Source organism: Crinia signifera, chromosome 1 (assembly GCF_055691185.1).
Source record: "Crinia signifera chromosome 1, ASM5569118v1, whole genome shotgun sequence".
Taxonomy (NCBI): domain Eukaryota; kingdom Metazoa; phylum Chordata; class Amphibia; order Anura; family Myobatrachidae; genus Crinia; species Crinia signifera.
This window is the reverse complement of record NC_139217.1, coordinates 163,289,463-163,316,185: the sequence shown is the minus strand read 5'-3', so window position 1 is coordinate 163,316,185 and position 26,723 is coordinate 163,289,463. Positions and strand designations below refer to the sequence as shown.

The 26,723-nt window shown below is 42.6% G+C and overlaps 1 protein-coding gene across 3 annotated transcripts in view; it reads left to right on the top strand.

Moving 5' to 3' along the window:
* Positions 1–26,723, top strand: part of RASGEF1B (RasGEF domain family member 1B) — a 296,825-nt gene that overhangs the window by 252,207 nt on the left and 17,895 nt on the right. For all 3 annotated transcript variants that reach the window (XM_083175721.1, XM_083175715.1, XM_083175728.1), the window contains 3 exons: positions 23,577–23,759; positions 24,586–24,708; positions 26,111–26,248. In XM_083175721.1, coding sequence (XP_083031847.1) covers positions 23,577–23,759; positions 24,586–24,708; positions 26,111–26,248 — 444 coding nt within the window. The remainder of the gene's footprint in view (positions 1–23,576; positions 23,760–24,585; positions 24,709–26,110; positions 26,249–26,723) is intronic.

Here is a 26,723-nt window from a genome sequence, read left to right as displayed (position 1 = left end):
ACATCGCCGGATGTCAGCTGCCCGCCCCCATACAAGATTTCACACGGACAAGTGTCCGTGTGGTCTTGTGTTGCGGGACCTGGTGGAGCGTGCGGCCCTGCATTCGATGTTCGGCGACCATCGAATGCAGGGGCTGCTCCCACCATGGAGGAGGCGTATCCCCGTCCAATTTCATGCGGATCACCACATATCCGCGTACGGACGGCCGTGGCGATCCGTATGGAAGGCGGGGATTCGCCTGCACGGTCGGAGCCGCATATGCGGCTCCGGCCGCACCAACCAGAATAAGGGCCATAGCGATGAGCATTCTGAACGATGCTAGATCTCTCAGCACACAATGCTGCGCAGCGATGTGGCGCTGAGCAATCTGTCAGGGCCAGTGTTCTCCAGTGAGAACACTGGGCCTGAGACCCGGTGATCATAGATTTATCCAGCATCCTTGATATGACTCCCCAGACCGATCGTGACGTGCAAGGCTGCGTACCGCTATAGTAGTGTTCATTCTAGCACCCGCCATCTTTTAAAACCCATGCAGTTCCTGTTCCCTGCCTGGGGTGTCGCTGTCTGCTGTGGTGTTTCTAGCACAGGTCTGGTTTGCATATCAGTGCTGATGTACAGCCCACGCTGTGCTAGAAGCACTACAGCAGACTGCGACACCCCAGGCAGGGAACAGGAACTGCATGGGTTTTAAAACATGGTGGGTGCTAGTATGAACACTATATAGCTGGTAGAGACTGCACATGTAGGGGCATTTTTTATCGAGATCGCTTAGAAAATGGCCGGGCATCGCTACGTATGTAGGCTGACTGTATAAGTACGCATCTGGAAGTGCGATCTAAAGCTGGGTACCCACTATACGATTTGCGTTAATGATATCGACGGTGCTCCCAGACGAACGCAGGGGGTCACCCGAACCCCCTGCGGAGCATGCAGTCCTTAATGATCTAGCCAGATTTGACAGCATGTTCAGACAACGAAGAGTGTGTGTCGGTAACATATAGCGTGTACACACTGGATAATATGCATGATAATATCATTAACTAACTATATTGTTATCATGCATATTGTTTTAAACAATTGCATTGTGTGTACGCACCTGAAGACTGGTTCCCACACTCAGTCATCAAAGACCACCCAACAGATTTTCAGGTCTCCTCAGAGAATCACAAGTGGAAAAATTAGCTCCACCTATTGGTCTTTTAAAAATTGTCAGTGAGTAATGGCTGCACCTGTGCACCTTACTTTTTAAAAAGATGAGGACAGAATTTGGGAGCCACTGATCTAAAGCATAAACACAAGATTGGGAATGGAACTCATTGGTTCCAATGAGCCTTTACCCTCTAGCATTTGGTCTTGTGGCATTTTTGTGTTGCGGTCTTATATGATGGACACCATAGTCTTCTTGCATTTAGTTCAAGCTTTATGGTCAGCCAGACACTTACAGTAAGTGCTTAACCACCACCTAGATACATACAGATGACCGGCGGTCAGAATACTGACGCCAGCATCCTGAAGGAAGGAATCCCAACAAGGGTTATGTAAGTATACTTACCCTCCCCCCTGCCATCCTTTCCAGCAGCCTTAAGCTGCCCATACACATTATGCCCATTTTGATGCATAGGGTAGGCAAAACGCGTGTTTTAGATTCAATATGATGCACGGTCCTGCGTGCATCAAAGCCCCTAGACTGCAAGTGAGTTTTGTTATTCACTAAAATATACATTTTTCGGGACAATTACAGAGTAGATTCAAGTACATCCTGCAGTAAGATATGGTGTACTTATGTGGGTGTGTATATGTATCTGAGGGTACCAACATACCTACAAATAAACATTTATGTAACTAATAATACATGAGATTTGAATTCAGTGTGTTTTTAATGGGAGATGATTCTTGCTGTTGCTTTCCAAATTCTGCCCTCATGTTCTGTTCCCAGAGGAATCTTATTATTATCATTGCTGGAGTTTCTCTAGCAGAGTATTAATTCATCACAGGATAAACAGTTGTGTTGTAGGCTATTCTTGGATACATCATGAGGCATGAAACTAATCCAATGCAAAACATAATCAAGAGTAAATCCTTTAATATTGTACATCTCTCAAGCAGCAAATAGGCTAGTGATAAACGGATCCCTGCTCTCTAACCCTGTGCGTGTCACATAACCTAGCATTTTCAGGGATAGTCATTGTTCTTTTATAGATATTAAGGCAGAAAATAAAATATGACTGCATATTATTTAATGGAGCACAAGCTTGACCTTCTGGTAGTTATTTATTCATTACGTTTCTTATATAGCGCACACATATTCCGCAACGCTGTACAGAGAATATTTAACCATTCACATCAGTCCCTGCCCCAGTGGAGGTTACAATTTCCTACTACATATACACAGACACCCATTCATTCTAGGGTAATTTTGTTTGGAGCCAATTAAACTACCAGTATATTTTTTGGATTGTGGGAAGAAACCTCAATACCTGGAGTAAACCCAAGTACGGGGAGAATATACAAACTCCACACAGTTAGGGCCAAGGGGGGGAATCAAACCCATGACCTCAGCGCTGTGAGGCAGTAATGCTAAAATTGCGGCCATGTTGACATTATCTTGATGACTAATGTTGACATAATATGCCATATTGGGGGGGCATTGTTAGCTGCAGACTAATTGACCCCTGTTTCTATCCAGTTAGCCCCAAATGTGTCATTTACCAGGGATTTTTTTTCAGGACCTCCGCTCTAAAAAAACAACAAACCTAGATAATTAGCCTGTTATTACAAATTAGGTACTGAAACCACATAGGTCCACAAACTTATAGTGTGTGTGTAACTTTTTGTTGTGCCTATTCAATTATTGGGGTTAACTAAATTCCCTTCAAATTTGTGGTCGTTTAATGTTCTTTGTTATGAATTTGCAAGTGTTCAAATAACATGTTATAACTTATAACTAGCCTCAACAAATTTTCTCTTCCATAAAGCAAATACATATAGTTCTACTGATATTCTTTTGACAGTCCCTATTAATAATGTAGATTTTGGCTTCCTTTCAAGTTATAATTGAAGCAAGAAAGCAATGTTCTGCTTGGAAGTGGTGTACAACATCCAAGGACATCTTAAAGTGCCAAACCCAGCAAATGCTTCTGTGTTGGGCATCGCCAGCTCCTTGCTGTGCTCTGATGGCGAATATTATCAAAAGCTGTTCAGCTATGCCGGCAGCAGCTGACAACCCATTCTGTAGTGTAGAATAGGGACTTCAATGTTTTATGACCCATCTGCCAGCATGTGCCTAATTAATAAGGAAAGTGTCTGAGAGTGGAAGAAGCAACTGGCGGTCTCCCATAGGCACAGGGTGCTATTAAGTATATATGCTGTAGGTTTGTATTTGACAGCCCTCCCCAGAAAATGACACTTTCGTCAGCTAGTGATAATAATAAATGTGTACATGTCACATGGATGACTGACCGCCGCCAAGACAAGCAACATAGTGTATGAGAGAACACAGCGAGCCTAGAAATGTTATATTTGTTTTGCCCTTACATGGCACCACAATATTTTTATATTTTAAGCACTGTGAGGTGCTGCAAGTTTTGTGTAGTGTAATGCATTCATGTCTATTGGGATTACCTTTTAGAAAGATCCCAGTGGCAAATGCAGGGATGCAAATTGTGCCATTGTGGCCCCACACCTGCCACACAATGCTGGAATTTAAATGATTGCATGGGATGAATCTGACCAGGGCCAAGATGTTGGGGATTGGGTCAAGAAGTAGGCAGAATCCAAGAGAACTCCACAAAATTTGGCAGGAGAGTAGGTAGAATTATAGACTTTTGATGGCAGATAAGCACCACTTGGTCCATCCAGTTCTAGATACAGTAAGCATCAAATGCAGGGTGGCTTCTGCAAGCACTGCCCTGCCATCTTGCTAGAAATACCTACTCACATTCAAGTTGAAAAGACAGTTGAGTCTCTCTTTCTCTCAACGGTCCAACAATTTTTTTTTTTTTATCAGAGCACCTTAAAGTATCATCATTTTCTCATGGCACCCCTAGGTCAAAGGATTGGGTACTTATGTAGTATCTGGGCTGCCGATTTCTAAATCGGGTCGAATCGGGCACATCGCATCGCATCGCATGCGACCATCGATGCGATGCGATGACCCGATTTTTCCATAGGAATCAATGTTAAAATGGACTGAGTCCATTTTAACATGGAATTCAATGGGAAAAAGGGGTCCTTTTCATACCCCTACTATCCAAGTGGGCATGGAGTTGGATATAAACCTGTGGCGAGCGTAGCGAGCCACCGAGCCCGAAGCGTGGCGAGCGGACACAGAATACCGGCCGCTCGCCACGCTTCGGGCTCGGTGGCTCGCTACGCTCGCCACAGGTTTATATCCAACTCCATGCCCACTTGGATAGTAGGGGTATGAAAAGGACCCCTTTTTCCCATTGAATTCCATGTTAAAATGGACTCAGTCCATTTTAACATTGATTCCTATGGAAAAATCGGGTCATCGCATCCAATGGTCGCATGCGATGCGATGCGATATCGCATCGCATCGCATCTGATTGTATGCCTTAACTTAAGGCATACAATCAAAAAATCGGCAGCCCAGATACTACATAAGTACCAAGGATTGTTATTGAGAAATTCAGAAAATAATATTAAATGAAGTAAATTGTGCTTACATGTCAATATTTGTTTTGTTCGGTTATGTGGCGATGGACATGGCTGTGCTTCTGCTTGTCCACATATGTTATGCGTGGCTGCTGCCAGGACTGATTTTGTCAATGACAATCTATTGACCATAAATTGTTTAATTTGGTCCTCAACAACCAGACCATGGCACCCCAAGATACATTATCGGTACTTATGTAGTAGCCGTGCGCCCAATTTACATATGTATGCTTGCGGAAGAAAATCGCATCGCATGTCCCGTTATAGTGCATACAGTACTGATAGACGTTTGTCAGTTACCGTAGCTATGCTTTGTGAATAAGCTTAAACTACGTAAATAGCGTAGTCAGTCAGAAGTTGCGGTAGACCCGATATTTAATTGTATAGTCAACCATGGGTGATTTCATACCCCCACTATCCAACTACGCATGGAGTTGACTTTATATAGTGTGGCGAGCGCAGCGAGCCACCGAGCCCGAAGCGTAGCGAGCCCCGCGGATTACTTTACATGTATTCTGCGTCCTCTTGCGGGGCTCGCCACACTTCCGGCTCGGTGGCTCGCTGCACTCGCCACACTATATCAAATCAACTCCATGCGTAGTTGGATAGTGGGGGGTATGAAATCACCCATGGGTGACTATACAATTAAAAATCGGGTCTTTACAATGAAAAATCGCATCACATGAATTGTATGCCACTATATTGCATGCGATGCGATGTAAAAATCAGGCGCCCAGATATTACATAAGTACCGAAGTTGCTTAGAGGGGATTTGGTGTTAGTGATGGATGCTACTCAGAGCTGTTACAGTGACCGGTGTTCACAGCACAGGCATGGCAGGTGAGCAGATGTCGTTGTTCACCCTGCCGACAGCAGAGGAGGAGGCTTTGCTTTTTTTTTACAAGAAAAGTGTTTGCCACATCAAGTCATGCCGTAAAAAGGTAACTGTTAGAGCAGACCTTTGGTACCCTGGATGCCGGCTGCATAGTACATTTAATGCCTCATCGCATCCTAAAAAATCGCATGCAATTTTACATAAGGTACTAGTGTTCCTTCTAGGAACTAGGGCGGGCAGGGTCGGACCGGGCCCGCTGATGTCACTGTTTTGGGCGTGGCTGCGTCACGTAAAGGGGCGGGGCCGGCGGCGTTACGTAAAGGGGCGGGCCCAACCGGCGGCGTCACGCAAAGGGGTGGGACCGGCCGGCGACGTCACGCACAGGGGGCCACCCGGACGGTTGTACACTGCAGGGGAAGTGCCGGGCATTGCTAATTACAGCGACGCCGGGCTTCCCCGGTCACAACAGAGGGGACAATGCAGGCTGTTTTAGTGGGGCACTTTAAAAATCTTTAAAAATCGGGCAGGGCGCAGCGCCCCACTAAAACAGCCTAGCGGGAACACTAGGTACAATGCAATGTGATGCGATAATTACGCGGGAAAAGAGCAGTGAATAAATTAGTTAGTAACATCGCATCGCATCGCACGCAAAGTATAACAGGCGGGAAAAGAGCAGTGAATAAATTACTTAGTAAGATCGCATCGCATGCATCTTACAACACTTAGGGGGCTATTCAATCTCCGGCGAGCACCTCCCATCGGGGAGATGCCCGCCGGGCCCTATTCAGTGCTGTCTTCCCCGACAGCATTGAGCAGGGTATCTCGGCAGAACGAGCCCGACATCACTAGCTGTTGTGCTCGTTCTGCCGAGAACAGCCGGGAAATGACAAGCTGCCGGCTGCACGCCCCCTTTTCGCTCCCAGGCAGGCGGGACATTGAATCCCGCCTGCGTGTTCTCGGTCGAGCTGACCGAGAACGGGACTGGGTCACGGCGGTCGAGCAAGCTCGACTGCCATGACCCTGACATTGAATACCCCCCTAAAACGGGTACTGCGATGCGATGGGATCATTTTACTGAGATCACCCCACTAAGCAAAGTGCTTAGTGGGTGCCCGGGTACTACATAAGTACCACATTATCTGTTAAATTTATATTGTAGGCCAAGTTCTTGTCGTTTTTTTCAGAACAAACAACAAAATCCTTTTATAACTTCAGAGAACAACCACATTTTCCCTTACGCACCATAGACAATGACGTGTATGTCGCACAAGTGTCAGACATATAAATACTCCTTCACAAACAAAACACTCTCTAGGTGTAACATTTTAAGTAACTGCAGTCAGATGTCAAAGATGCTATTTTTACTGACTGCTGTGTTTGTTTGTAAAATACCACAAGTCTTCACATGCTATTTTAACAGGTGTCACAGTGTAGTGATGAACAGATAGGAGGGGCAACTAGACATCAGTGAGGCTGGTAGTGCTTGCAGTGATAATCCTCATGAAGATAATCCTCATAAGGAGTAACTATTACCTGGTGCAAATCAATTATTCTTGATAACTTTTTGACATTTTTGTGCCTGTCCAGTTCTGTTGTAGAATTAGATGCAGTATACAACATTTCATGTATGTTCCACATATCAGTTTAGGAAATTATTTGGTACAATAATATGGGAATTTGGAATTTCCCACATTTTTGATTGGTTAGAACAGGGGATCCCAAACAGTGTGTTGTGATAAACTACCAGCTGGCCAGCTCCCAACTGTCATTTTTAAATCATGGCCTGTACTGTGACAGTTAGGGGCCAATTTGCTGGTTGTTTATCACTCTCCACTTAATCTGTTTTTGAAGCTTGGTGCATCTGACCCTTTGTGGGTTCGGTTTGCATTTGATAATTTGAAAAATATCTAGATCACGTAGAAGGGAGATGTTTAATGTAATGTTTATGTTCATAAAAATTAGGAATGTGCAGATCCGTATTTACCCGGATCTCAAAATAGTATCTTATTTGCTATCAGTTGTCACATGTTTTGGCTCCAAACAGAGGCGTAACTAGACCTCTCTGGACCCCATAGCAAAAATTTTGAAAGGGTCCCAGCACTCCGCCAAAATGAAGGTGGGGGGATCACAATAGTAAATGGGGAGGGGTATGACCGAGTAGAAGGCAGAACCAGACATGTTGGTGTGTGCCACTGGGCTGGGGATGGTTGGTTAGATGGGGCACTGGGATGGGGTATGTTTGGTTAAATAGGAGGCACTAGGCTGGGGGGGGGGGGGAGGTCAGGAAAGAGGGGGGGAGCATGGATTTGAAAGAGTTGTAAGTTAACAGGCCTTTAAAGCTTCTGTACCCCAGCACTGCTCCTGCTCCTCCTTGCACTCACCAGCACTGCAGGAGGTCTCTCTGTCAATGCAGTCTCCAACACACTCTTCCCGGGCCGGGTCTCCTGTTCCACTGCGCCGAGTCCCCAGCTCCCGCTCGCCAGCGCTGTAGGATTCTGTCAGTAGGGCAGTCAGCGCTGGGTCTACTGCTGCCTTGCCTGTTCCTACTTCCCGATGCTGGGTCTCCTACTCCTGTTCCATGGTGAAAGGATTCCTTTTCTAGTGCAGCAGGTCTGTGTTATGGGGGAGGCAGCGCTGGGTCTCTTGTACCCTCTCACCTGTGTCTGGTCATGGTCTTGCGCTGCGGGTTTCTGTGGTTGGCAGCACCGGGTCTAACGCAGCCTCTACTCAGTGCAGGGCATTATTTAAAAAAAAAATCTGGGTGCAGGGGAATTCCTGCAGTGTGTTGGGGCCCCCCCAAGCGGGAGGGCCCCATAGCAATGGCACCTCTATAGTTACGCCACTGGCTCCAAAACATGTGGCAGTCAGATAGCCAATAAGATCCTGTTTTGAGATCAGGGTAAATCCGTCTCTGCACATCCCTAATAAAAATCTATCTCTGTTTCATATATGGAAGCATTTTCAAACCTTTTTGGTCTTCAGATGTCTATTTTAATTAAAAAAAAAACACCTTTCCTTGTGTTAAGTAACGGGCAGGAAATACACTTACTGAAACATGTGTAAGCAGAGGTAGACCTTTTCTTGGCAGATCAAAATTAATTATATGTATATTATTCATGCCTATTATCTAGGATAACTAGAAGATGAGCATGTGACTGGGTGGGGCAATGAATATGATGGTGCTAGGTGCATCCTCACACCCCTGCCTGCTAAGTAATTACTGATGTGGCCATGGCTTAATTAGGTGATTAGGGCAGATTAACAATGGAGTGGATGGAGCTCCAGCTCCAGGCCTCCAGCCATGAGATCCTATTTTGTTCTCTTAAATGTTTTCTTCCAATCTAGACATTTCATAAGACCATATTTAGAATGCCTTGGCTGTTATAATCCATCCTTTCTTGGTGGGTTTGGAGCTGAACATTTTTAAAATGGCCCTCACATTCAGTGTAAAGCCCCTGTGTTCTATACGCTGAATGGAAGTGGCACTTTAATTTTTCAGCTCTAACCCACTGAGATGTAAATATAGCCCTAAGGGGCATATCTTTCATTAGTTGAAAATATTAGCCATTAGCCACCATTACAAATATCCGCTATTACATTAATGAGAAGGGTTCCTTTATAAATCACGAAGGGCCAGAAACCACGCAAAGTCATAGGCTTGTTAATACAAATAAAAATAGCTTTTGTTGAGGCAACCGATCGAGATTTGTGCCCACTGTACTATGTAGCTGTTGAAGGCTGGCTTGGTGGCATCCCACACACACTCTCACAGTAGATATTAATGCAGTCTATATTCAGCTTTATGGACAGACAATGAATTATTGCAAACCATCAATGCATGATTATATGAACTAGCGTCCCAATCCCTTCTATATTTGTCTGATTTGGCTGTCTCTGGACACCACAGTACTTCAGAATAAATTAGTACCACTCTTTAGTGAAGGCTTTTTTTTTTTAATGCATTGCTTTTTGTCAAACCACATTTTTCAGATTACTTTGACACCCAAGTGCCATTGTGTTCTCCTGTCAGCCAGAGTCTAGCTGACAAATGAAAATGGTTGCTGAATGCTGTCACAATGATTCTTGTTCTGTCTAGACAGGAGTTTGTTGGCGAAGGTGTTTAAACTGCTTACTGCAGCATAAAAAAAAATGAGTTCCTTGGTACACCCTGTGCATTTACGCTTTATGTTTAATTGATCTAGTCACACGTGACCCTACATGAGTTTGGTCTTTGCCATGAAATTGAGCAAGTTTCTGACTCCTGCTTTTGTAATAGTAGACCTGGGACAACAAATGTGCCTGTTGCAAAATACATCATTTGAATATTTTATCATTTTCAGTTTCCTTATTATTCTGTGTGACTAATTTTATTTGCCACATTGATTCGGCAGTAGAAGGAAGACCATGTTGAATTCAGAAATTAGTTGCAGGCCTGATACAGAGTTTATCGCAAATCCAAAATCTTTCTCAAATGGGCCAAACCATGCTGCACTGCAGGTGAGGCAGATGTAAATTGTGCAGTAAGATTTAGGTGAGTTATTTTGTTTCTGTGCAGGGTAAATACTGGCTGCTTTATTCTTACACTTCAATTTCGATTTCAGTTTGAACACACCCCACCCAAATCTAGCTCCCTATGCACATTTGCCCCACCTGCAGTACCCATTTGAGAAAGATTCTGCTTTTGCCATCAAACCTGAATCAGACCCTGAGTCTATTAATTTCAGAAATACTGTAGGATCGCATTAGTCACTACAAAAATAAGGGTGTTAGACGTTAATTGGTGGGATCTCACTTGAAATGATTAAAACTTTTTTTTTTTTTTTTTTGAGCCTCGCCATAGAACTAGGAAAGGTTTAGGTAATCTGGTATCAATAGTTGTTTGGCCAATGACTAGTGGTTTTCCATATCTGTCATGATATGATTGGCTAGCAGTGGGTATCCATATTCGAACAAGTGTGGTCACTTCTTCTTTCAATTTGTGGCCCGGTATTAGGTATTGTTTGGTGTTCACAAAACCGTATCACTCGGTGCTACAAAGATCCAGAGATCTGCCTAAACTGACTTGCATTCACATGGGGACAGCCTTTCCTGGAAGACTGGAGTATCCTCTCTCAAAACAATATGCTGCACACATAGTAGTTATTGATCGGTGATCACTAGACCGTAATGGAAACATACACACAAAATAACATTTTCAACAGATGTAGTGGATCGAAAGCCCTTTTTGTTTGGGTGGGGAGCATGCTTATTAAAAATAAAAATAGATATATTATATGTTAGTAGTAACGACTGCATTGTGCACTTGAAAACACCCCCCCCCCCCCCCCATTTTGCATCTAACTATAAATCTCCGTTAGCTAGCACCTCTCATTAGTCAGGGTGTGCAGCCTTGAGCCCCGTTTTCTTCTTACGCATACTGGGCGGGATTCTTTAACATCCTCCGCCTCACATAGACAGCATTCGCATTGTTAATAATCGCATATGCGATTATTAACTCAAAGGACAGCTCTTGTTTTAAGAGCTGTCCTTTCTTTGCTTTGGGGTTACGTTACATCTAGTGCTGGAGTAACCCCCCCTCAGCGAAGCCCCGACGGTGGGGCTTTGCTGCATATGAAAATGTGGTTAAAAACCCAGATACGGGGATTTTAACAGCATTTTTTGTTCCGTGCATCTCGCCCAATTAGTGCTTAAATTGAGACCAGGACGACTTTTGACATGTTCAAATGACCTAAAAGAGTGGGTACTGCATAAACAAAAAAATCAGTGATATTGAATGCAATTAGTGGAATCTTTGGAAAATGGCCTCAGCACAGGGTTAAGGAAACCTCCGCAGATAATAGGTTAAAGACCAGTGGGTAACAGTCCTGTGGATCTAATGTAAACTACTTATCTAACCACAGTAATTCAGCGCTGTGGATTAAAGCTGTATTTAATTCTTTATGCCATGTTTTGTACACACACAGCAGACATGCAGTGATTTATAACGCATTGGATTTGGCCATGTACTGTTCATAGGTAGATTATGTTTTTATCTACAAGCAGAGACTGGTTTATTAATTACATACCTGGTAGGCTTTATGTGTGACGAAGATTTTGACTTCCTTCCTTTTTTTTCTCCTTTTAATTTCCCAAAAGTTTGTTCTTACACATTTTTAGTGGATGTTCTTCCCGTATATTTGCATATTTCTCAATGAGAAGCAAATTATCTGCAAATAACCAGTATTGGCTAATATATAATTTTAATGTTTTCTATTCATATGGGCAGGCATAATTAAAGTGTTTTTATACAGCGATTATCTTTACTGTAAGGTACATACAGAATGTCTTTTTTTTTTTTTTTTTTTTTTTTTTACTCACATATTGAGTTTTAAATGTAATAAAATGTTGTGCATGGTATTCAAAAGCACTTTCCTATCACAGAGTACTTCTGTTCAAAGAATAAACTGTCTGTTGTCTGCTCTCTCTTTCCTTCACAACTGCCATCATCTTCCAAAGCCACTGAGGTTAATCATAGCTACAGTCACCCAGCAGCAGGGAGAGGCGACTTTACTATGTATAAGGAATTTTGCCACCTCCCCCCCCCCCCCCGATGCCAAAACTGTAGCATCTGAGCAGACCACAATTTGAACGAAATAGGAGAAATGTATTAAGCCTAGACGAGTGATTAAACTAGCTGGTGATAATGCAGCAGCCAGTTGTCTGACATTTTTTAACACAACCTGTAACATGACAGTTGGGAGCTGCCTGGCTGGTGCATTATCACCGGCCACTTTATCGCTTCACCAGGCTTAATAAATCTGCCCCAGTAGTATATATTCCTATGCCCCTCAATGGTGATAGCCTAGGTCTGTGCTTTGATGGTGTTAACTGTTAATATTTTGTTTATAGTTATAAAATATAAAATTTGCATTGTTAATCTAAAATTTAATCAAATGTAAATTACATAGAAATTTGTTCCCAGTGGCTGAATATTGAAACCTAATTTGCTTAAGAAGTGAATGTGTTTAATGTAATTCTACGGATTCTGCGGCTATTTCTCATGAGCATTTGGATTTTATGTTAGTGATAAGGGTGGACCTTCTGAGTAACGCTATAAAATATGCCCACGCCTGACAGCTTCTGAATTTCTAAAATTGCATTTGTTCTGTCCTCATCTGTCCTCAAGCTGTTAGTGAACTGGTCACACTTATTTATTATTGCTGGTGTTTTAATTGAACTTCTACCATAACTCTTAGGTCACTTTTACGGACTGTCATCGTATATTAAGCAGGGGACTGAACATTGGCTTTACTTAACCCCTTCCTGACAGAGCCTGTTTTTGCCTTCCTGACAGAGCCCTTTTTTTCAATTCTGACATGTCTCACTTAAGTGGGGATAACTTTTTTTTGCTTTTACTTATCCCAGTGATTTTGAGATTGTTTTTTCGTGACACATTGTACTTCAAGTTAGTGGTAAATTTTCGTCGATACAGTCTGTGTTTTTTTGTGAAAAATACCAAAATATCGTGAAAAAATGGAAAATTTAGCGATTTGCAAAATGTTAAATTTTCTGCTTGTGAGACAAATAATCTTACCACTCAAAATAGTGAATAACTAACATAGACCATATGTCTACTTTATGTTGACATCATTATTTCAACTTCCTTTTAATTTTTTGGGACACTAGGAGGCTTACAATATGAATAGCAAATTCTCAAATTTTCAAGAAAATTTCAAACACTGATTTTTTTAGGGACCAGTTCAGTTCTGATGTGACTTTGAGGGACTTGTATGTGAGACACCCCCATAAATGATGCCATTTCAAAAACTGCACCCCTCACAGTATTCAAAACAGCATTTTGGAAGTTTGTTAACCCTTTAGGTGTTTCACAGGAATTAAAACAAAGTGTAGGTGAAATTTCAAAATTTCTTTTTTTTTGCAGATTTGCAATTTTAATACATTTTTCTAAGGAACACAGTACATTTTACTAGAGAAATGTGACTAAAAATTGATTCCCCCAATTCTTTTGTTTTCATAAATATCCTATATGTGGCCCTAGTGTGCACGGTGACCAAACCACAGGCTTCATAATAGAAGGAGCACCTACTTGATTTTGGAGCCTCCTTTTTATGAGATTATTTTTTAGGCACCATGTAGGTTTCTAGGCACCATAACATGCTAAAAGTTAGGAACCCCCCCACAAGTGACCCCATTTTGCAAACTACACCCCTCAGGGAATTCAGCTAGGGGTATAGTGTACATTTCAAACCCGCAGGGGTTTCACCAATTGTGGTACAACTGGGCAGTGAAAATGAAAAATTATTTTTTTTACACAAAAATGCAGTTCTGGCTCCAAATTTGTCATTTTCAGAAGGTATGAAGGAGAAAAAGCACCCCAAAATCTGTGCCCCAATTTCTCCCGAGTACGGCAATGCCTCACATGTGACCAAAAAATACCAGTTGGGTGCATGGCAGGACTCAGAAGGGAAGGAGTGATTTTTGGATTTTGCAGCACAGATTCTGGTGGAATGAATGGTGGGTGCTATGTTGCACCAATACAGTGGAACCCCCCCACAAGTCACCCCATTTTGCAAAGTACACCCCTCAGGGAATTCATCTAGGGGTATAGTGTACATTTCAAACCCCCAGGGGTTTCACCAATTTTGATACAAGTGGGCAGTGAAAATGAAAAATTACATTTTTTTACACAAAAATGCAGTTCTGGCTCACAATTTTTCATTTTCAGAAGGTATGAAGGAGAAAAAGCACCCCAAAATATGTGCCCCAATTTCTTCCGAGTACGGCAATGCCTCACATGTGACCAAAAAATACCAGTTGGGTGCATGGCAGGACTCAGAACGGAAGGAGTGATTTTTGGATTTTGCGGCTCAGATTCTGGTGGAATTTTGGTGGGTGCTATGTCGCATTAGCAAGACCCCCCAAGCACCAATACAGTGGAACCCCCCCACAAGTCACCCCATTTTGAAAACTACACCCCTCAGGGAATTCATCTAGGGGTATAGTGTACATTTAAAACCCCCAGGGGTTTCACCAATTTTGATACAAGTGGGCAGTGAAAAAGAAAAATTACATTTTTTACACAAAAATGCAGTTCTGGCTCAAAATTTTTCATTTTCAGAAGGTATGAAGGAGAAAAAGCACCCCAAAATCTGTGCCCCAATTTCTCCCGAGTACGGCAATGCCTCACATGTGACCAAAAAATACCAGTTGGGTGCATGGCAGGACTCAGAAGGGAAGGAGTGATTTTTGGATTTTGCAGCTCAGATTCTGGTGGAATTTTGGTGGGTGCTATGTCGCATTAGCAAGACCCCCCAAGCACCAATACAGTGGAACCCCCCCACAAGTCACCCCATTTTGAAAACTACACCCCTCAGGGAATTCATCTAGGGGTATAGTGTACATTTCAAACCCCCAGGGGTTTCACCAATTTTGATACAAGTGGGCAGTGAAAATGAAAAATTACATTTTTTTACACAAAAATGCAGTTCTGGCTCAAAATTTTTCATTTTCAGAAGGTATGAAGGAGAAAAAGCACCCCAAAATCTGTGCCCCAATATCTCCCGAGTACGGCAATGCCTCACATGTGACCAAAAAATACCAGTTGGGTGCATGGCAGGACTCAGAACGGAAGGAGTGATTTTTGGATTTTGCAGCACACATTCTGGTGGAATGAATGGTGGGTGCTATGTTGCACCAATACAGTGGAACCCCCCCACAAGTCACCCCATTTTGCAAAGTACACCCCTCAGGGAATTCATCTAGGGGTATAGTGTACATTTCAAACCCCCAGGGGTTTCACCAATTTTGATACAAGTGGGCAGTGAAAATGAAAAATTACATTTTTTTACACAAAAATGCAGTTCTGGCTCACAATTTTTCATTTTCAGAAGGTATGAAGGAGAAAAAGCACCCCAAAATATGTGCCCCAATTTCTTCCGAGTACGGCAATGCCTCACATGTGACCAAAAAATACCAGTTGGGTGCATGGCAGGACTCAGAACGGAAGGAGTGATTTTTGGATTTTGTGGCTCAGATTCTGGTGGAATTTTGGTGGGTGCTATGTCGCATTAGCAAGACCCCCCAAGCACCAATACAGTGGAACCCCCCCACAAGTCACCCCATTTTGCAAACTACACCCCTCAGGGAATTCATCTAGGGGTATAGTGTACATTTCAAACCCCCAGGGGTTTCACCAATTTTGATACAAGTGGGCAGTGAACATGAAAAATTACATTTTTTACACAAAAATGCAGTTCTGGCTCAAAATTTTTCATTTTCAGAAGATATGAAGGAGAAAAAGCACCCCAAAATCTGTGCCCCAATTTCTCCCGAGTACGGCAATGCCTCACATGTGACCAAAAAATACCAGTTGGGTGCATGGCAGGACTCAAAAGGGAAGGAGTGATTTTTGGATTTTGCAGCTCAGATTCTGGTGGAATTTTGGTGGGTGCTATGTCGCATTAGCAAGACCCCCCAAGCACCAATACAGTAGAACCCCCCCACAAGTGACCCCATTTTGCAAACTACACCCCTCAGGGAATTCATCTAGGGGTATAGTGTACATTTAAAACCCCCAGGGGTTTCACCAATTTTGATACAAGTGGGCAGTGAAAAAGAAAAATTACATTTTTTACACAAAAATGCAGTTCTGGCTCAAAATTTTTCATTTTCAGAAGGTATGAAGGAGAAAAAGCACCCCAAAATCTGTGCCCCAATTTCTCCCGAGTACGGCAATGCCTCACATGTGACCAAAAAATACCAGTTGGGTGCATGGCAGGACTCAAAAGGGAAGGAGTGATTTTTGGATTTTGCAGCTCAGATTCTGGTGGAATTTTGGTGGGTGCTATGTCGCATTAGCAAGACCCCCCAAGCACCAATACAGTAGAACCCCCCCACAAGTGACCCCATTTTGCAAACTACACCCCTCAGGGAATTCATCTAGGGGTATAGTGTACATTTAAAACCCCCAGGGGTTTCACCAATTTTGATACAAGTGGGCAGTGAAAAAGAAAAATTACATTTTTTACACAAAAATGCAGTTCTGGCTCAAAATTTTTCATTTTCAGAAGGTATGAAGGAGAAAAAGCACCCCAAAATCTGTGCCCCAATTTCTCCCGAGTACGGCAATGCCTCACATGTGACCAAAAAATACCAGTTGGGTGCATGGCAGGACTCAGAAGGGAAGGAGTGATTTTTGGATTTTGCAGCACAGATTCTGGTGGAATGAATGGTGGGTGCTATGTTGCACCAATACAGTGGAACCCCCCCACAAGTCACCCCATTTTGCAAACTACACCCCTCAGGGAATTCATCTAGGGGTATAGTGTACATTTCAAACCCCCAGGGGTTTCACCAATTTTGATACAAGTGGGCAGTGAAAATGAAAAATTACATTTTTTTACACAAAAATGCAGTTCTGGCTCAAAATATTTCATTTTCACAAGGAATGAAGGAGACAAAGCACCCCAAAATCTGTGCCCCAATTTCTCCCGAGTACGGCAATGCCTCATGTGTGACCAAAAAGTGGCAGGACTCAGAAGGGAAGGAGTGATATTTGGAGTTTGCAGCACAAATTCTGGTGGAATTTTGGTGGGTGCTATGTCGCATTAGCAAGACCCCCCAAGCACCAATACAGTGGAACCCCCCCACAAGTCACCCCATTTTGAAAACTACACCCCTCAGGGAATTCATCTAGGGGTATAGTGTACATTTAAAACCCCCAGGGGTTTCACCAATTTTGATACAAGTGGGCAGTGAAAAAGAAAAATTACATTTTTTACACAAAAATGCAGTTCTGGCTCAAAATTTTTCATTTTCAGAAGGTATGAAGGAGAAAAAGCACCCCAAAATCTGTGCCCCAATATCTCCCGAGTACGGCAATGCCTCACATGTGACCAAAAAATACCAGTTGGGTGCATGGCAGGACTCAGAAGGGAAGGAGTGATTTTTGGATTTTGCGGCTCAGATTCTGGTGGAATGAATGGTGGGTGCTATGTGGCATTAGCAAGACCCCCGAAGCACGGTGAAATTATGAACCTAATATTCCATAGATGTGTGGTATAATTTAAAACACTCCTTTATACATAGGCCGGGTTTGTCGGGGCAAGTGTCACACTGGAAAATAGTTTGCTTTCTTATTCCCTTTTTATAGCAAACTTTGCACCTTTTTTGTGTCCTGCCCTTTTTTCCAGTGGAGGGGATTTCATCAGGAAAATGCTGCCCTGGTACAATACGGGGGCCAGTACTAGAAGTACTGGGGCCCTCTGCCTGCTGGTTCCCAAATATTAGGCCCTTTATGACTTCCTCTTGAAAGTGCATAAATGTCCCCCTCTGGCCGGTAGAACGGAATAGCACGTAAGCGTTATACAGTGCCATCTGGATGATATACACGGCCACCTTCTTGTACCAGATTTTTGTTTTCCGCAGGGCACTGTACGGCTTCAGTACCTGATCTGAAAGATCCACTCCGCCCATGTACCTATTGTAATCCAGGATACAATTAGGTTTTGAGGTGTGGGTACTGGTACCTCGTACAGGGACGGAGGTGGTACTGTCTCCGTGAATTGTTGTCAGTATAAGGACATCCCTCTTGTCCTTATATTTGACCAACAACATATTTTCGGTGCATATTCCCCTGCTTTCACCCCTTCTCATTACTTGGGCAATGTGCGTTTTTGGGAGGCCTCTTTGGTTCTTGCGCACAGTACCGCAAGCTGCTGTACCTCTTGAACCAAGGGCCTTAAACAGGGGGATGCTAGTGTAAAAGTTATCCACATAGAGGTGATAACCTTTATCCAGGAAGGGGTGCACTAAATCCCAGACAATTTTCCCACTAACACCTACGAGGGAGGGGGGGCATTCTGGCGGTTGAATTCTTGAATCCTTCCCTTCATAAACCCTAAACCTGTGGGTGTACCCTGAGGTGCTTTCACACAGCTTATACATTTTTATGCCATACCTTGCCCTCTTACTGGGAAGGTACTGGCGGAATTTAACCCTTCCTTTAAAATGTATAAGGGACTCGTCGATACAAATAAATTTTTCAGGGATGTACACCTCTTCAAATTTGGCACTGAAATGATCAATGACCGGCCTGACTTTGAATAGCCGGTCAAAGGTGGGATCATCTCTGGGTGGGCACTGTGCATTATCGGTGTAATGTATGAATTTAAGAATTGTCTCAAATCGAGTCCGGGGCATGGCCATACGGTAAAATGGAGTACTGTACAGAACATCTGTACTCCAATATTGCCTAATTTCTGGCTTTTTTACTATGCCCATATGAAACACCAGACCCCAAAACGTCATCATCTCTACTGCATCTACAGGGGTCCACCTAGCAAATGATGACGTGGGGTTTTGAGCAATAAACTGCTGGGCATATAAATTAGTTTGGTCCACCATTAAATTTATAAAATCATCAGAGAAAAATAATTTGAAAAAGTCAATTTCTCTGAGACCTGTGGAATCAAATTGGATTCCTGGCATGCCCAAAAACTCAGGAACCTGGGGCTCAAAATTGTCTGGTGGTGGGGTCCATACTAGATCAATTATTGGGGGGGGAATCTCAGCTGATCTACGGGGGCGTCTTTGAGGGGGTCCCTCATCAGCAGAGGAGGAAGAGGAGCTTAAGGCAAATCCTTCAAATTCCCCGCTTGCATCACTGCCTGTGTCAGAGTCAGAAGCAAGCATGGCATATGCCTCCTCCACTGAATACATTCTCCTGGATGATTGGGAGGACATTTGGGAGGACATTTGGGAGGACATTTGGGATGCCATTTTTATTTTTGTGTTACCGGTAGTGAAATGTTTCAACACGTGTATAGTGTAGGGGGGGGCACAAACTTTATTTCAATCCGGGGGGTATGTAGTGTGTAGTGTGTATGTGGTGCAGAAAAAAAAAAAAATGCTTTATACCAATAAAAAAAAAAAAAATGAAGGGGTTAAAAAAAAAAAAAAATGAAGGGGTTAAAAAAAAAAAAAAGGAAGGGGTTAAAAAAAAAAAAGGTCCTGCGCCAAAAATTGAGCACAGATGTTGGTCAGTAACGTCTGTCACTGAACAGCGCTCAAAGGCAACAGGAATTTGATCAAAAAAAAAAAAAAAATAGATCAACCCTGTGCCGAAAAAGATGATCAGTGATGTACGTCACTGATCAGCGCACAGCGGCCACAGGACACCCACAAAATCACAGTGTGTGTAAAAAAAAAAATTAAAAAAATACCCCACAGCACACACACAAAAAAAAAAGGTGATCAGTGATGCGACACTGATTACCAGTGAGGTGCAGCAGGTGCACAACCTTTGGTGCAACTGACAGGTATATATAAAAAAAAAAAAACCTCTGTACCCCCAAAAAAGTTGCTGATCACCTCAGATATAGTGATCAGCACAAAAGGCGGGGACAGCAGACACAAAATTTAGCACTCTCTATCACTATCTCTCTCTATCTCTCTATCTCTCACTATCTAACACTATCTAACACTCTATGACACTGCAGCAGCAGCACTCACAGGTATATCTATATATAAAAAAAAACCTGCGCCCCCAAAAAGTTACTGATCAGTTAATTTATACTGATCAGCACAAAAGGAGGGGGCAGCAGTCAGTTATATAAAAAATATATAGCACAATCTGTCACTATCTCTCTCTATCTCTCTCTCTCTATCTCTCTCTATCTCTCTATAACTATCACACTGCAGCAGCACAAAATATAGCACTCTGTCAGTAGGCCTCTCTCTCTATCTCTCTCTCTCTATCTCTCTCTCTCTATCTATAACTATATCACACTGCAGCAGCACAAAATATAGCACTCTCTGACACTATCTCTCTCTCTATCTCTCTCTCTATCTCTCTCTATCTCTCTCTATCTCTCTCTATCTCTCTCTCTCTATCTCTCTCTATCTCTCTCTATCTATCTCTCTCTATCTATCTCTATCTATCTCTCTATCTATCTAGCTAATACTAATACAGTGCAGCAGCACAATATCACAGTATGGCACAATTATTGCACAGGATCCAGGAAGCAATCAGCAGCGATCAGGTAAGTATTGCAGCAAGTATTTCTGGTCAGTATGGCGGCAGGGGGGTACGGTGACCGCACTGCACGCTTTCCAGACCGGAATGGCGTCTGCAGTGCAGTCACCGTTAGTTTAAATCTCCCTCCTTGGCTGTGATTGGTCCGTCGGTCCGACGGACCAATCACGGCCTTTGGGGGCGGGCGGGGTGAGGTGGGGTGACACCAGTGTCACCCTTACACCCCGCGGTGATTGGTGCTGTACTTTACAGCACCAATCACCTCTGATCCCGTGTCACCGGCGAACGTTATTCGCCGGTGACACAGGAAAACGCTGTGAATGGCTGTTCACACTGAACAGCCAATCACAGCGATCGCCGACGGGGGGGCGGCATCGCAGCCCCCCCGGGGCATGCACGGACATGTCTGCTGTCAGGGACAGCAGACATGTTGAAACTGTCACCGCGTCTATAGACGCGGTGACAGTTTAAATCCATGACGTACATTTACGCCATGTGTCGGGAAGTGCTTCCCGACCATGACGTAAATGTACGTCAAATGTCGGGAAGGGGTTAATACATCTCACAGCTATTTTGAATGCAAATTGGGGCTAATACTTTTTTCCTATATCATATCAGTAATGCAGTTGAATGCCAAAAGGCAGCTTATAAGCTATAATTATCTACAAAACTCATTTGCTATAATAGCAAAATACACTTGTTGACAAACACTGGGGAGAGATGTGTAGCCTGTGGTATTTGTACATAATCCAGTAATACCTGATATAGTTGGTCTCCCATTTATAGCCTTGCTTTTGAAATGTTCTAAGCAGACATCATTTATATCCAAAACGCTGATGTCTGAATGAAACATGGCATTTACTGACATATAGGGTAAAATGGAATTGTTTCTGGGTATCCATTAGTTATCACGCCTGACCAAGTTTAGGGCAATAACCTATCATGAGGTAATAGGCTCACCAGGGGCTATCCAATCAGGCAGAGGGAAGCAAAACTGGTTTCACTGAAATCCATGTTTTTTTCCAGGAGAACTTGTGCTTTTTATTGGGTGATCCTAACTGGATAGCCCGATAGTCTTGATGTTTTCTAACCGGATACTGGCCGAAAACAGCTAAGGCCATCTAAAGTCATGGTTAGGGCACCCAACTCACTGACTTTTCCCACCTCTCTGGTTGCCACCTCAGGAGACAGCTGACATGTCCACCAACAACATTATATGTACACATTTTTATTGATTGCTATGGACAACTTCTCCACTTCTAAACATCTGCAGTTTAGTAAATATACTCCCAGCTGTCATTTTACAGAATGATAGCTAAAATTGGATTGGTTGATATGAGCAATACCTCCACTTTAGAAGGTTTTTAGAAATCTCCTCCTAAATTGTAGTAATCAACTCTAAAGTATTGGAGTGTAGTCAAGATGTTGACATTCGGAATATCTAAATTGCCGGAATGTTGACATTTAATGGTGTTCACATTGTGACTGCTGACACATGAGTTAAGCTACAATTAACATCTATTTAACCTATCAGCCTTCTGACTGTTGACATTTTGAAACATCAGCATAATATAATAGTACACCATGTTATACCACACCCAAAGAGTGTACTTTCTCTATATCTTGTATATTGATATTTACAGTTGTGGTTTGCTGCTTGATATGCTCTTTTTAGGTAATTTATTAGAGCAGTGGTTCTCAAACTCGGTCCTCAGGACCCCACACAGTTCATGTTCTCCAGGTCACCCCACAGGTGCATTCATTACTCATTGACAAATTTGAAAAGATCCACAGGTGAAGCTAATTATTTAACTTGCGATTCTGTGAGGAGACCTGCAAAACCTGCACTGGGTGGGGTCCTGAGGACCGAGTTTCAGAACCTGTGTATTAGAGGGTGCAGTGGTTGTCATTTGTTGCTAGCAATAACAATCAGGAACAATGCAATACATGTATAACAATGCTGTTATGTAACAGGGTTCTGTCGCAGGATAATGTTTATATAATCATTACATGGAAAAAATAAGTGTGCATTTGTTTTCAATACTATATAACTATCCAGGACTTTCACTGAACAGCCAAGGACTTGCTTGTCCCTAGTTCACCAGCTCTCTAATCTCAACAAGAATGTCCCAATTATTAAATAACAGGGATTTAGGGATAGAAGTATGTAACCACTGTCTGGCCATAGAGAAATAATTCTCATTATATCACCTTCTGTAGCTGCTAAGCTGTGACACGTGTGTTATAGATTTCCCCATTTTTATCATATACCCAACAGATGTAGAAAATGGATTCATGTTTCATTTATCTGACCATGGGCCTTTCCCTTAAAATGCAATTCTTCTTTTGTAGGATATGAAAAGACTCATTAGTGCAGGCTGACGTCCCTGCAGCCCTGTATATGTGTGTATGTGTATTTTGGACTTTGGACCCTTCTTATTGTTTACTCACTGAGCTGTCCTCATTCTTGAGTTGATCTGAATGCCTCCATTGTTTGGACATGCTGCCCGGAGCTATAAGTGTGTGAGGTGCATTATGCCCCCAGGAATCTAACTAATAACATAATAGTCTCTCTCCAGCAAGCGCACTTTGAGGCATTCTTTATTGAGAGATGCTGTACAGATGGAAAGAAAGTGCTTACTGCAGGCTGTTACTACACTTCTGCTTCCTGTGATCAGATGTCGCACAGTCTGCTCTCTGGTATTGTCCTCAGCCCAAACTGATAACAACTCCAGAAAAAGGGGGTGGGAGATGCATCTGCTTGCTTTCAAAATGTAAACAAGAAGCGCTTCGGGGCCAGGTGTTTTTCATGGTTTTTTTGTTGATCTTACGAGCTGTTGTCTACATCTACAATTTACAAAATGTGTGTTTAATTAAAATCAAGGAAACTTTTTATCTTAAACCACAACAAGTGTAATACGTACTTTGCGTAACTAAAATAACAGTAGAACACCACATTGATTAGACAGAAGTGATTGTTAAACTGCAATTGTAAAAAAAATGTGTCTTTATGTTTTTGTTTTTTTATTTCAGGAGAGAATGCCGCAGACGCCAAGCTTGGTAGCCATGTTTGACAGTGGTACTTGCAACCAGGACTTGTATCAGTCTAAAGAAGAGAGTTGTTCTGATCTGTATTACCAGGATAACAACCTGCTGTCTGGCTCCCTTGAAGCACTCATCCAACACTTGGTGCCCAATGTGGATTACTATCCGGATGTAAGTTGTAGCAAGCTGAAAATAAATCTGTTGTCAGGCCTGCAATTTCACACTGGGGAGGCTTACATAGGAAACATTTTCAGCACCGGAAACATGAAGATAGCTTATCTGTTTAACACTTGGTTTAGGCTGGCAGACTGAGAAAGGGAGCCAAAAAGCAGGGCATTGTGGGTATTTTCAGACTTATAAGACAAATGAATCTGGACGTACACATTAATACATCACAAACCTGTTGAAATTGTATTTGATGAAAAGTATTAGAATGTGTGGGTTACATACAAACAAATCATTGTAGCCTAATCAATCACTAAGCAAACTGCCCTAACTAGAACATTGTCCTCAATAAACCATTCGTGTACAAAATATAATTGTTTAATTCAAATCCAGCTATCCAACATAGCACTTGTATTAGATCATAATTGGTGTGAGCAGGGTTTGCCTCATAAGCTGTTGCTTGCATGGATCACTGAAACAACATGCTTTGCATTCTTTACACCTTGTACACAATTAGCAATCAAAACAAAAGACCATTATTGTTAGTTTCATTATTAGGAAGTAAACCGCTAAGGTATAAACCTTTGAATTAAATCTCTACTCAAGTTTCCTCATTATTGCTATGTCGAACTACCAGGCTAAACATCTATTCTGTTCTGGCTCATAAAATCCAATCACTTTTTTTTTTTATGGTTTCTTCTTAATATAAATCCGTTTGTTGGTTGAATGCATCTTATGTAATATCTTTGATTATGGCAGAGGACGCATTTATGGTCATTTTACTTTAATAGTTAGATCTCTAACAAGCTCTGTTTTTGTGTTTTGCCCTCAGAGAACATACATCTTCACCTTTCTTCTCAGCTCTCGACTCTTCATTCATCCTTTTGAATTAATGGCTAAAGTTGGCCATGTGTGCATGGAGCAGCAGCGGATAAACGAAGCAGGAACTGATAAGGTAAGCTGACCGCTGGGTCTCAGGTTGGCGTAACGGTACCTTACTGGCATTAGCTGTAACTCTTGGATCGTTGCAGATTCCATGTGACTGATTCTGCTGATTGGTAAAATGCTATCATTTTGAACAAATCTTTGATTAATCACAGAACTAGCCCAGTCTAGAAATCTATTGGAAATAATGTAAAATTAATGCGATAACCATGTTTGCTGCCTTCTTTAGATATAAAAGGAGCCCCAAATCCCTCCAGTATGGATGGGAAGTTGTGATCTTCTTGATTTCAGTCGAATAACCACAATAGTCTCTCTGATTATCAATAATCCAACACTGAACTATTTATTTATTTCACCTATATTTCTCATACTGAGTCCAGTATTCAGTTACCCACATTCATTGATCTTTGATAACTGTCGCCATTGGGCTATTCAATTATCCCAATAAGCTGGCGCTGTCTCCCAAGACCATCGCAGATCATCGGTGCTTTCAAAACTTGGTCCTCAGAGACCCCTAATGGTTCAGATTGTCCATCTCACCCAGCAGGAGCACAAAAGACTGTTATTAAATGCCCTGAAGGCCAGCTATCGGCACATAGATAGCTCCCCGTCAGGGTATTCTATGAATCCTTGCCGTTTGCCTCCTCACCTGTTCCCTGAGGCGAGGTGGAAACGGCGAGTGTGGCCATTAAAACGGCAGGGCTCGTCACAAAATCCAGTGTACTTGCTGCATTTGCGTCGAACCTCACTGGCTTCTCATAGCTAGGATTCTGCCCAAACATTGAATACAGCGAGCGGGTTTGACGGCGTACAAACCCCCTTGCCGGCCGCATTAAATACACCTCTATGTATCACCAGTTGTAACAGTTTAAAAATCTAAAGGTGCCCATACACGCACCGATTTTGAGTGCTGTGCATTTTTAACTTCAAGCTGCCATGCGATTTTGGCACTTGAAGTGGATGCCATGCGATGTACTGTACTGCGGGTGCGATGCGATGTGATATCCGCCTCTTTTTGTGCTTTACAATATTGTACCCGCGGGGACTCGCATAGCATCCCCGCAGGTACACGATGCGATTTAAGCCGATGCGATGCGTTTTGAACTTTAAAAGTTCAAAGCGCATGCTGAAATCGCAGCGTGTATGGGCACAAATGAAAAAAAATTTAAGTTTCCTATCTGATGAAGCCAGCTGTGCTAATAATAATAAAAATAATAATAACTTTTAACTTTTTATGAAAGTTTTATATACCCAGAAAGGCTTCGGTAATTCTACCAGCACACCTGTGCCTTTGAGATACCTATCTTTCTAGAAATCTTATTATAGAATGCAATAAGATAACTCCTTTATTTCTCTGTATTTGTCATGGTGCTATGTTCTTGTAGTGGTAATCCTTATATGTGCTTCCACAGAACCAAGTAAAGAAATTTGCTCCTAAAATCCTTCAGTTGCTGACAGAGTGGACCGAGACGTTCCCTTATGACTTTAGGGATGAGAGGATGATGAGAAATCTAAAAGACACGGCTCACTGCATTACACATAAGGATGAGGTATTGCAACACTCGCTGGAGATTTACTTTTACTGAGCGTAATGAATAGACCTACGGTATATACCATGTGCTGATAGCATATTAACTGTAAAGAGTTTAACATAAACACTGGTTTCTCTGCTAGCCTGAATTATCCTGCCAGACAAATGAGTATTACTTGCCAGGGAGTCCTGGGACTTTCCAGATGCCATTTATAGGCTGACTGCAACCCTGTGTCACAGCACAGCCCGGAATAAAAAAACTACTACACAGTGCTTAACAGACCGGGACACTGAGTTCACGGATCTCTCCATAACCTTGCTTCATCACATGGGAATGAATGCTAACACAAGCTCCTTGTCTGATAGGAAAATTGCCCTTTACATTTCCCTTATAATCTGATTAAATAAATCTGCTGGGGAAAAAAATGAAGATGTGCTTAGGACTGTTGGTTTCTCTGTGACCTACTGTATGCGGTTCATATCGGTTCTTAATT